The 12,433-nt window shown below is 41.2% G+C and overlaps 1 protein-coding gene across 1 annotated transcript; it reads right to left on the minus strand.

Moving 5' to 3' along the window:
• Window positions 1–9,374: 9,374 nt before the first annotated feature.
• Window positions 9,375–12,095, minus strand: LOC112027820 (ATP-dependent DNA helicase 2 subunit KU80; the record flags this gene model as incomplete). The annotated part of the gene is given in 7 exon segments (XM_065762414.1): window positions 9,375–9,629; window positions 9,762–9,892; window positions 10,425–10,748; window positions 10,839–11,006; window positions 11,168–11,374; window positions 11,501–11,696; window positions 11,809–12,095. Coding segments are annotated over 7 exon segments (1,374 nt in total), but the record flags the coding sequence as incomplete, so codon positions are not given.
• Window positions 12,096–12,433: the final 338 nt, after the last annotated feature.

A 12,433-nucleotide genomic window follows, 5' to 3' on the forward strand; every position in this document is an offset into this window, starting at 1 on the left:
AGACTGTAGACATTGGGATCAACCTGAGAATCTGATATGATGGTGGCGTCGACGGGTGCCTCAACACCTATACTGAGGGTAACCTGAACCTGTAGGTAAGTGGCAAGGCCAGTTGAAATGTATGTATGAACTAAGAAGAAAAGTGAAAGACGTATATGCATATGCATATACATACATACATATATATATACACACACACACATATATGTATGTGGTGTGTGTATTAAAATACTCACTGAGCCTTTCGCGATCACAAGCTTCATGTTGGTCGCCTCCTCGACAGCGTCGACTCCCTTGCTTGCATCCAAAGTCCCCTACGCACCAAAAGTCACATAGTATGAGCAGAGGCATGAAGTTGTTATTACTATTATTATTATTATAAAAAAAAAAAAAAAAAAAAAAGGGAAGGGGCGGAAAGGAAGTTTTGTTGTAAGGCTCACTGTGGTTCCAGCTGAACTTTCACTTGTCCCGTCATAGCTTTCACTTGTCATCTCATTGTCGGCGCCAACTAAAGACCTTTGTCCTGTAGTGATAAAGGGAGAGGCAGCAGCAATAGGTACTGCAACATTCTCACAATCGTCCGACAGATCATCTTCAAATGATTCTGAGATGTCCACTTTTCCTTCAAAAACCACGGGAGAGGAAGAAACCTAAAAAAGAAAAAAGAAAAGAAGGGAGCAATGTTCGTCCAACGAAGCGATAAATAAATATATGTATATATATATACATCCGTACATACGTATATATATATATATATATATATATATATGAAGATGCGTCACCGCCCTTCCCTTTTTTTTTTTTTGTTAGTCCCCTTACTATTTTGTAAGGTGTACCTTTGAGCGGATGTCAGGCTTCCTCTTGTGAATGAGGATTTAGCCGAGTCATTACTTCATTGACTCCCTTATTGTTTTGTAAGGCTTGTCGTTGAAGTGGTGCCCACTTACCTTTTTGAGAGCATAGTAGTCTCGCATGTAGGGGTTTTACCTTGATCATATTTTTATGAGTTCCCTTATGAATTCGTAAGGTTTGTTGCTTGAACAAGATGATTTATGTTCTTTTGAGGCATGAGCGCTCACATGTGCGTATAGATATATATATATATATATACACACACACACCAAAGCCACTTGCCATTGATGGGATCCGCTGCGGTAGACTCGTTCATGCTACAAAGGCGGTAATACCCACTTCCATGAGCCTCTTTCACAACGTATGGGCCTTCCCAATTTGGTGCAAATTTGGAAGGGGCCGCTACTTTTCTTCTCACATAATTTGCTACCCTAAGAACGAGTTGTCCTTCCATGAAGATTCGTTCGTGCACATTCTGCTCATACATGCCGCTCATTCACTACCGGTATCACCGTACCCTCTCGCGTGCAATGTCGCACGTTTCATCCATTATTTCCAAGTCCACCATTTGCACCTCAGCACACATATTTGCATCTATTTCAAGCTCTTGCCCTTGCAATGTGCGAGCTGTTGGCAACAACAACTCCATCGGCGAGATGGTTTCGATGCCGTGTACCAAGGAAAATGGCGAAAAGCCAATGGCTGTTTTAGGAGAGCTTCTATAGACCCAAAGTGTGTCGAGAAGATGCATATTCCAACCTCCAGCACAGTCAAACACTATCTTACTAAGAATTCCTAATACGACCCTATTGGTTGCCTCTGCTTGTCCGTTCCCTTGAGGGTAGTAAGGGGTCGACCTTTGATGCTTGATTTTGTAATACTCGGTGATTACTCAAACATCTTTGTTTATGAATGGAGTACCATTGTCACTCACAATCTTGTATGGAATCCCAAAACGGCAAAGGATGTGTTCTTTGATGAAATTGGCCATAGTTGGCCCTGTCGCTTTCTTGACCGAAATAGCTTCCACCCACTTCGTAAAATATTTGGTGGCAACAAGGATCCAAATATAGCCATTTGATGGTGGATGGATGGGGCCGATAAGATCAAGCCCCCAGATGTGGAAAGGCCATGGTGTGCTCATGTCTTGCAAGCTTATGGGATGGGTATGGATGAGGTTTGCATGCGCTTAACAGGTGTGGCAGCATTAAACAAACTCAGTGGTGTCCCTCTTCATTGAAGGCCAATAATACCCCGCTGATAAGAGTCATTCGTGAAGTTTCTTTCCTTGTTGATGCTCTCCACACTCTCCACCGTGTACTTCTCTTATTACAGCCTGCAATTCTGCAAGGCCCAAACATCTCAGCAACTCACCGTTGTATCCTTTACGAAACAAAATTCCTCCTTCAGCAGAATAGCACCTGACTAGCTTTTTGAGGTAATAAGCCTCCTTCCTATCAGTAGGTAGGACTCCTTCCATGATGAATTCCAGAAATGGTGTTCTCCAGTCAGTCGTTTGGAAGATAGCATATGATTCTACCCTATCGAACACATGCTAGCATGTTGGGCAATGGCTTTGCACTTTGCTTGCTTGAGTCTTCATATCAGGCCAAAAATAACCCAAGCATTGGAGGCGTCGATAGAGAGAGATTTCGTTCTCGACGCAGCAGGTCCTCTCATGGACTTCACTTAACCTCTTCGCTGCTTCTTCTAAATTTACACACCTTGCTAACACTCCTCCAGGTAGCCTCCGATAAAGCTCGCCATCAGCAAGCGTATAGTCTCGAAGCTGTTTGGCATCAATTTTCATTCCCTGTTCCAATAAGGCATCTCTCAAAAGTGCTCACCAATCTTTAGCTCCTGTGGTGCCATATTTAAACTCCTCTTGCAAGAGTAGTGTGATGGGGATGCTTCTTTTGAGGATGGTAACTTTGGTGCTTTCCCCTTCGAACATGATTTTGGACCTAAGTGTGGCTAAGGCATTGGCATGGCGGTTGTCTGATCTTTGCGTGTGTTCTATGGTTAGCTCATCAAGTGATCTTCCTACCTCTAAGCCATTGCTCGATAAGGGGCCAGCGAGGGCTCTTTTAGAGAGAAATCACCCCTCGCTTGACTTACCACAAGATTCGAGTCTCCCAGCACCTTAAGCCTTTTGATTCTCATTTCTCGTGCTATCGCTAGGCCAGTAAGATATGCTTCATATTCCGCCTCATTATTAGAGCAAAGAAAGTCTAACTTGAAAGACATGGATATGACTTCATTTTCCCCATTAGCTAGGACAACCAGCTCCTTTGCCGGTGGAAATGGAAGATCCATCAAATGTCATCTCCCACAGAGATTTATTCTCCTATAGGCATGCCACCTCTGCAACTTCTCCAGGCACTTCATCCGTGATTTGTGAGGTGTCTTCTCTGGGGAATTGGGTTAGAAGCTCCACTATTGCCTGACCCTTAACTACCATTGGCATGACAGACACTATATCATATTCGGAGAGTTGGAGTAACCACTGTGCCAGCCTACCCGAGAGAACGGGCTTTTGCAAAAGTGTCCTTATCGAATTGGACTTCGTCATTAAGTGCACCGTGTGGGCTAAGAGATAATGTCGCAGTTTTTGCGCTGCATATATCAAGGATAGACAAGTGTGTTCAGCTCTTGGGTAACGCGTTTTTGCGTCTCTAAGGGCTCTACTTATGTAGTATATGGGCTACTCAGTACCATCTTCACCTTCTTGCGCGATTAGAGCCCCAACAGCCTTGTCATTTGAGGCAAGATACAACCGCAGTGGTACGCTTGGCGTTGGTGACCTAACAGTAGGTAGGTCGGTCATCATCTCTTGTAATTTGCGAAAAGCTAACTGATGTTTATTGCTCCATTGAAACTTCACGCCTTTCTTCAATAATGAAGTGAATGGGACGATCGCAGCCGCTAAACCTGGTATGTATCTCCGAATGTAAGAGAGCTTTCTTATGAAGGACTTCAACTCTTTGACTAATGTTGGGGGTTTCATTGTGACTATGGCTTTGACTTTCAAAGGGTCCACATCGATTCCCTTTTGATGAACAAGGAATCCTAGAAATTTTCCAACTGTCACCCCAAATGCGCACTTCAAAGGATTCATGTGCAGTTTGTAACGAAGACACCTCTCGAAGACTTTTCTGAGGGTTCTTGTATGACTCTCTCTAGTTTTATACTTTATGACTATATCGTCGATGTAGTCCTCGGGTTCCCAATGCATCATGTCATGGAAGATAGCGGTCATAGCTCTTTGATATGTGGCACCCGCATTCTTAAGCCCAAATGGCATCACGGTGTAGTAGAAATTTCTAATAGAAGTACGGAATGCAGTCTTTATTACGTCTCTCGGTGCTATTTTGATTTGATTGTATCCGCTAAAACCATCCATAAAGGAGAACATCTGATGACCCGCAACTGAGTCAATAAGCAGGTCCATATTAGGGAAAGGAAACTCGTCCTTTGGACAGACCTTGTTCAGGTCTTGAAAGTCGACACAACATCTTATCTTTCCATTCTTTTTTTTTTTATGGGAACTATGTTTGAGAGCCACTGTGGGTGTTCAATAGGCTTGATAAACCCCGTTGCTAACAACTTCTTAACCTCTTGAACAATCTGAGCTTCGACGTCGGGATGGAAAATCCTCCTTGGCTGCACCATTGGTTTAGCCCCTAGTTCAATACTAAGAGCATGAGCCACCATTCCAAGATCTAGACCCGGCATTTCTTCGTATTGCCATGCGAAAACATCACGATATTCTTTAAGCAAAGACACTAATTCCTTTTTCTCTGGTGGCATGAGCAAGGGATTGATGAAGATAGGCAGCTCCATATTATGATCATCACTCAAATTGATTATTTCAAGTTCCTCATTGTTTGGCGACAGCTTAGGTGGGGTCAACACTTCTTGCAATACCACTTCTTTTTTAGTCGGATCAAATGCTTCTTCTAACAACTAGCAGGAGGTAAGACAACCCCTCTCTATCAGTCCGGGGCCCTCTTGCTTGGTGCATGCAAGCCCCGCGCGCCTTCACAAGCGGTAAACGGTGCGCCCATCAGGCAGTTGAAACTTCTCACATCTTGGAGCATCATGGGTCAACTCTTTTCGCTCTTTGTGTTTCTTCTTCCTTTCAAGGAGATCTCATAAGTCCACTTCAGAACCCCCTTTAACATCCTCCCAACTAGGCAAAAGGGTGCCCACGGGCTTCGTAATTGCGTCCCCTCCATTTATGGTCAATTGATCATAAAAAGCTACTTCTAGATAGTGAGCCTCTAATTAATCGAAAGGAGTAGGATTGGCTAGGACACGAATCAGCTTTCCATTTAAGCGTCCCTTGACGCATTGATGGTAAGTAGACAATATGAGCTTGTGCTTGTGCAGCCATGACCTTCCTAATAACACATGGTAGGACACAGAAGAATCGAGAACATGGAACCTGGTGAGCCCCACAAGTGATCCGACCTTTAGTACTAACTGAATATGTCCAATGGTATGCTCGCATCCTCCCCCGAATCCAGTAATCTCCATTGGCAATCCTTGTATTTTTTTTCGGAAAATGCTTGCTGCAACAAGAGTACTTAATGGAAGAATATTGAGGGATGAGCCGGTGTCCACGAGGGCTCTCCTCACATGAACTTCATTTATCATTGCTGGGACATATAATGGCCTCTTGTGATCAGGGTATTTAACTTCCATGTCTTCATCGGTAAAGGTGACTGCGTTGGTCATCTCTAGAAAGGCTCAACTTGCATGAGCTTCTGCTGTAAAACAATGGGATCCGGATGAACACGCAATGTCGACTATAGCTTCCGTTGCTGCCATTCTAGCCTGGGGGTTAATCCCATTGGTTGAACAAAAAACGAAACGCGGGCTTCTTTGTAATGTTTTAATAGCGGTTGGAGTAAGTGTAGCAGATATCATGGGATCTTCTTCTTCGTCACTAGCATGTATGACCACAGCAACTATCCCCTTTCCCCTGTCATGTTGAGGCAAAGGATTTCTTTGTACACCTTGAGTGCCATGGCCTACTTCGAGAGTGCCATCTGCCAATTTTTCATGAAACATCCTTCGTATGTAGCGACATTCCAAAGTTGTGTGATGAACATATCTGTGGTAGCGACAGAAACATGAATGTTTCTTGTCTTCCTCAGTTGGTTCTCTATCAATCTTGTATAGCTTTACTACTCCGTCTGTGATCCACCGATCAAAGATGACACTCAATTCCTCCGACGTGCAAGGTATGGGCAGATATTCTTCAATTGCCCTGCTTTTTTCTTGCTTCTTGCTAGCGGGCTCATTGGCAACCACCAAGGGCGCTTGGGGAGCATTCCTATTATCAGTCTTTGACCGCTCACTCATTTTCCAAGTTCTCTCATTCGTCTCCCAAGATGCCGCGGTTTTGCAGGCCTTTCGGAGTAGCATAGCAAATTGCTTGATTTCAAAATTCTCAAGGTGAATTTTGTACTCAGAAAACATATTATCAATGCAAATTTCAACCAATTCATGCTCCTCGTACTTCACATGGCATTCGAGGGCTTTATCTCGGAATCGCCGTATGTAATCGAATAAATCTTCATCGGTCCTTTGTTTATTGTTGTGCAAACAAATCAACGTAACCTCCTTTTGCTCTTGGTAATACTTCCCGCAAAAGCACTCCACCATGTCTTCCCACGACTTGATCGATCTAGCTGGGATCGTGATGTACCATGAATAAGCATTGTCAGAAAGCGACTTGGAAAACTCGCGAAGGCATAACTCCGAATCACTAGCGTGTGGGCCTATAGTATCTATGAACTTGCTTACATGCTCAGGAGTGTTTCCTCGTCATCCATCATAGAGTGAAAATGTGGGAACTTCATAATTTCTGGGATATGGTTTGTGTAACAGCTCAGATGGGTAAGGAGGTTGGCGGACGAACTGCCTTAGCACTTTGGAGATTTTCACTTGTTCCTTCTAAATGAGCTTTGCTACGTCGGCAAGCGTGACATATTGAGAATCATTATTCGCATCAAGAGCATCGCTGACTTTGTCTTGCCTCGTCTTCTCGCTATTGTCTGCCACCTTCTCATTTTAACCTTTTTCAAGTGTGGGCTCCTCTCGCCGTGGATTTTCCTTATCGTGAGCCTTGTTGGATTCTTCATTGCGCTGGATAGCCTGAGCAAGGTTATCCTGGTTCTGCTGCATGCCTCGCATCATTTCAAATAGTTCCTTCATTTGCTGAGGGGCTTGTTCAACCTCCTTCTTAAGACATACTTCCCTTAAAGAGGAGGCGTCAGCGGCTGCCCCTTGAGATGGAGCAATGGTGTGGGACGTATGTTGGTTTTTTGACTTAGGAGGCATGGTTTCTCCTTCCTTAGTTGCTTGACTCCCCAGCGGAGTCGCCAAAATGTCAGGGACATTTTGCGACAAAGGCCGAGATTGCAGCAATGAGCCCAAAACTCCCCTTGGGTTTGTTAAATTCGTTAGTTATTTGGAGAGCCAAGCCCAAAATTCGCAATGTGAGGTACACAAAGGCTAATGGTGCTTTATGGAAAGAGAAAACAACACAAAAATGAAAACACAAGAAAGTGTAGAAATTATATATTCATAAGTTAGAAATTTCAACTTGCAATCACATAGAGGAAGAAATTGATGGAGGTCCTGAGCAAAAGAGGGAGAGTTCCCCTATATTAATATTTTCACCCCCAGGCCTTCAAATCATCCATACACTAAGGTAGCTGACTGGGCTTTTGTGTCAAAGTTTTGGGTTTTTTGTAGGGAAAAACGTTGGTTTTCTTATGGGCTGGTGATGCATATTTATATCAAGTTCTAGGGGATGCTTGTGACCAGTTTTTAGGTGGGAGGGAAGGCCTTGGACCTTTCAGATGCTATTTTTATGACTTGGTGTATTATGTTTTATGCTTAGGGAAAGGTTTGGTTGCTTTTTGCATGATTTTGGAAACAAAGTTGTTTCCTCTTTATAGCTGCTGTCTCTAGTCTTTGTAGGCTTTGGAAAACTACATTTGGGTGGTTAAGTGGGCTAGGCTGCTCAGCCTTTTTCTTCGAGTCAGCTGCCTTGGTGTGGGAAAATGGAGCTGGGCTGAAAATTAGGGGCACAGTCACACAAAGCATGGAGTCAAATTTGGGGTGAAAATTTCTAGCATTGGACCTCCTTCATGGGCCCTAGATGCCCCTAGCATCCCTAGTCCACTTCGCAGCACGTACAAGTTGGGCCTATGTAAAACATCCAATGGGAACTAACCCACACCCGCCAAAACCATTCCTACTCAATTCCCCAACCATTTGCATGGGCTTGGGCTATGTAACAGAGCAGAATATATTGACAAAAATACATTAGTTTGACCCGCTAAGCAATTGGGCTCAGTCATTCCGTCGAACCATAAAATTTATCACGAAAATGACCGTTAACAACTGTCAATTTATTGTTGGTGGGGCCACCCATTGTCCTCTCTCTCTCTCTCTCTCTCTCTCTCTCTCTCTCTCTATGTTGATTTACTCTCTCAAGTTTTTTTTTTTTTTTAATATAAAAAGAAAAATATATATACTTTTTTTTTTTTTCAGTTTTTGTCAATTTTATCCAAGCTTCTTAAATCAAGGAAAAGCAAAAACAAAATCTTTTGGGTGATCTCTTTGTGCTAATCTGGTTGTGGTGCGATTCTTTCCGTTGGTTTATCAAGCCATTGAAGTTTCTTCATAATTCTATCGCAAAGGTTGAGTGAATGATTGTAGATTATTTATAAATTATTTGTAAGAATTCATTGTAATCATTAAATTTGTGTTGTTATCAGAAATTGTAATATTAATTATATAGTATATTTTTTAAATTTTTTTAATAAAAAAAAATTTTACATGGATGTCGAGTTTCATACAATAATATTTCCAGTAAGTGTCCCTACCTCTCTCACACACTCTCATTTTCCAACAACTCAACTGTTTTTGTTTCCCTCAAACCCAAAAAGAGTAGCCATATCTCTCTTCTCCATTCCATTTTTAGTTCAAACCACTGAAGCTGTTCTATTATTCAACTGATTGATTTAGCTCTAACAATGACTATTGTTTTGTGATTGCTCTGCTAGGGTTGAAAACGCTTTTGTTATATGCTTTAATTTCATGGCTTGGTGAGAAGGGGTTGATGAAACTCATCTTATTGCTCCTGGTATTTACCTCCCTCCTTCACCACCACTGAATTCTGTTTCGTTTACTTGTTCTGTTAAACAAACAAAGCAGGCAGCACCGGATTACAAAAGAGGGAAAGTAACCATTGGGCAAAAACAAAAGTGATGGGACGAAATTGGAATCATTCCCTCAATGTTAAAAACCAAAGCCCAGAAAGGTTGTAACTTGAAAGCCACAAACAAATGAGCTTGCATAGTTCTAAGAAAGTTACCAAAGCAAGTTATGGACATGGCACTAGACAAGGAATGGTTGTTTTGGGGATGGGAAGAGACTCCCATCATGTCATCAACAAGCCAGATGAATCTTGTGTACCCAACAAAGACAGAAAAAGGAAATAATTGTAAACATCCATCTTCATTATGTGTTTCCATAAAAACCTTCCATGGTTGAAGCAGATTCCAAAATTGAAGGTTTGAGGGACATTTACAATTTAATCCCCATTTTCTTAACAAAACTTGGGTGTCTATACACAAATGTGATTAGCATCAACATAGGAGAAAACTACAAGAACGGAGATCCACTTGTGTCCTTACTCAGTTTTTGACTCTGATTTAACCAGAAAACTTCTAGCTTCATCATCTGTAACCTCACTGCTTAAGGAGAAAATAAATACAGAATAAATTAGCGGCCACGTGAAATGACAATTATACAGAAGGACAAGAATAGAAATGGAAGTATGCAATCAAAAATTGAATACAACAGGGAAAAAGGTAGTACAAAACCTGTCGATGGCTTCTGTCTTGGAGATCAGGGTGAGTTCTTTGGATGCAAGAAATTCACAGAAACAATTAAGGTTATTCTTTTGGCAGAATTTACAAAGATGGTGTAGAAAATCATTGAAATGTTTTGGTTCCTGCAAAGGAAAAACGTATGGAAATTCATAAGTAGTTGGTATAAGTGTAACCATAGTTCATAGTCATCAAAACACATGCAAAATACGACCAAGAGGTCAACAAGTTGCCCAGGCTATTAAGCATACACAATTAAGGTATACACACATCAATTGGGAGAATTCTCTCCTTAAATAACACATGGGAGGGATTATAGACAAATTTTTGTGAAAAGAAAAAAGTTATAAAACTGAAAAAGATTACTGCCCTTTTGTTAACCTCATGCTAACTTTCGCAAATATATTTTTAGTAGCCCACCTGCCAAAATTTGTTCACTAGGGTAGCAAGCACAAGACAACTCAAAATAATGGAGCTGTAACTATAGCTTTAAATTTAATATGGCTGTGCAGGAACACTGAATGATAGCCTTTTAACCATTATCCAAGTAAAACAAAATTGTTTGGCCAAAAATATGTAAAAAGTTATATATATAATCATCAAACCATAGTTGAAATCAATTGGGGTTCAGAAGAAATATAGTTGGAAGGGAGGTACCTGCTCAAGGATGCAACCCTTGCGAAGGGCAACTAGACATTCAAGTGCTTTAGGATAATTGTCCCCTTCAAAGGAGTCCTCCACCAAGTCAAATATTCTCTTCTTCATATCCTTGATTGCCTTACCAATCCATTCTGGACCATCTCTACGTGACATCATGTTTTCAAAATCTTGTACAGGCGTCAAATTCCCAATATTCTCAACCTTAATTACAGATGTATCTTTAATGGAATCAACAGATTGAGCAGCAATGTTGCCACAACCCTCTCCCTCTTTCGATCCAGATGGTTTTTCTAGCAAAAATCGCCGAGTTGATTTCTTCAGCTGCAAGCCAAATAAAATTAGATTTAGCGACTATTAAATTTCACGGCATAACATATTTTCTTTGTTGGAAAGTGTTTCAGCAAAAATGACCTTTGGATTCTCCTTAAGTTCAAAATTCCTGCGAAATGTGTCAATAACAGACTTGTTTTGAGAAAGTACTTCTGGATCAGGTTCGGTCATCTTCTTGAGAGTTTCATCAAGCGGAGGTACAGCTGCATCTGGGTGCTTTGATTTCAATTCAAGATAACGATAAAACCGCTGACAATATTTAACACCTGTATTAGTTACAAGTAGAAAACCAGCAAAGTATATTGAATGGGGTAGACAAGGAATTGTAAATACTCATTGGTCATAGGCCATGCTTATTTGCACTCTGTCAAACTAATATATAAAGACAGAAGATTTGCATGAATGAGTACCTCCAGAACAGGATTTGGTGTAAAGTTAGGCTGCAGAGCTTCCTCTTTGCCAGATGGTGCCAGGTCAAGCATCTTGACCAAATTATCTGCAGCCTCTTGCTGTTGTTCATTAGGCTGCCATGACAACGGGAAATTGTTGAAGGAGGGAAACTGAAATTCTCGAACATCCTCAGCAAAGGGAAGCACGTTAAAGTAAAAGGAATCAGGCTGCCCAGCAAATACAACCAAGCATGCAAAATTAGCCAAGAAAGAAAACCATCAATAAATGAGAAGCAGAGATGTACAAATTAACAAATATAACAAGATCCAGTAAGAATGCGTATTAAAACCTACAGTATTATCTTTGTCAGAAACGTTGGGTGTCAGAACCCCCACAACAACACTACCCTGCCCATTTCTCCAAACACAACGCACAATTGCCACCTTATTTTTCTCTTTCATCGCTCTTGCTAGGGCAGAAACTGCAAGAATTGCCCTTTTATTGCCCGGATCAGCAATGAAAACATTGACATCTTTCATGTAATAATGTCTTGTATTCACGGCGGTCAAGACAAAAGAAAAGGCAAATCAAAAGTTATTACTCCAATTAATATTAATCAAAAGGATTATACATATGCAAGTCAAAGCAGTTAAAGTTGTACCGCAATATGTTTTTAGCATCGGTAAATCCTAGAAGTTTTACACTCTTTTCTGGTTTGAACTTGACAGCATCCCATTCAGAAGGTGCTATAGGAACTACTTGAGGTCCATAACGATATCCTTTAATCCTTCCTTCTGGAGGTACAACTTTACTAGTATCTTCAACACTTCGGTACTCATAATCTACTTTGACCTCATGGGTGGCAAATTTATCAGTTGGAGGTGCTTTGTCAGAATATTTCTTCAAAGTGGGAAATTTTTCTTCTGACGTTTTCTTGTAAACCCATACCTGAATATCAATTAACAAGTGATAACTTTGGTATGCTTTTACACACACGTGCAAAGAACATAGGACAGTTGAAAAAGGCCAGACATTAAGAATATGAAACAGCAAATTTTGGGCAAGAGACTATAAACACAAGGCATAGACTTACAATAATCACATTGAATATATATGCAACTGCTACAAATTGCCATCAAAACCTCAGAAATTCAATTAACCATGTTATGCATAAAGGTAGAAAACTTGACAAGGCCCTGTAATACCACAATGCAGCATGCAATAAAATCCAGTGAAGGGACATCTGATGCTGTCCTCCTTTTTTTTTTTTTGGAGGGGGTTGGGGG

The sequence above is a fragment of the Quercus suber genome, unplaced genomic scaffold, assembly GCF_002906115.3.
Source record: "Quercus suber isolate HL8 unplaced genomic scaffold, Cork oak 2.0 scaffold_457, whole genome shotgun sequence".
In the NCBI taxonomy this organism is placed as follows: Eukaryota; Viridiplantae; Streptophyta; class Magnoliopsida; order Fagales; family Fagaceae; genus Quercus; species Quercus suber.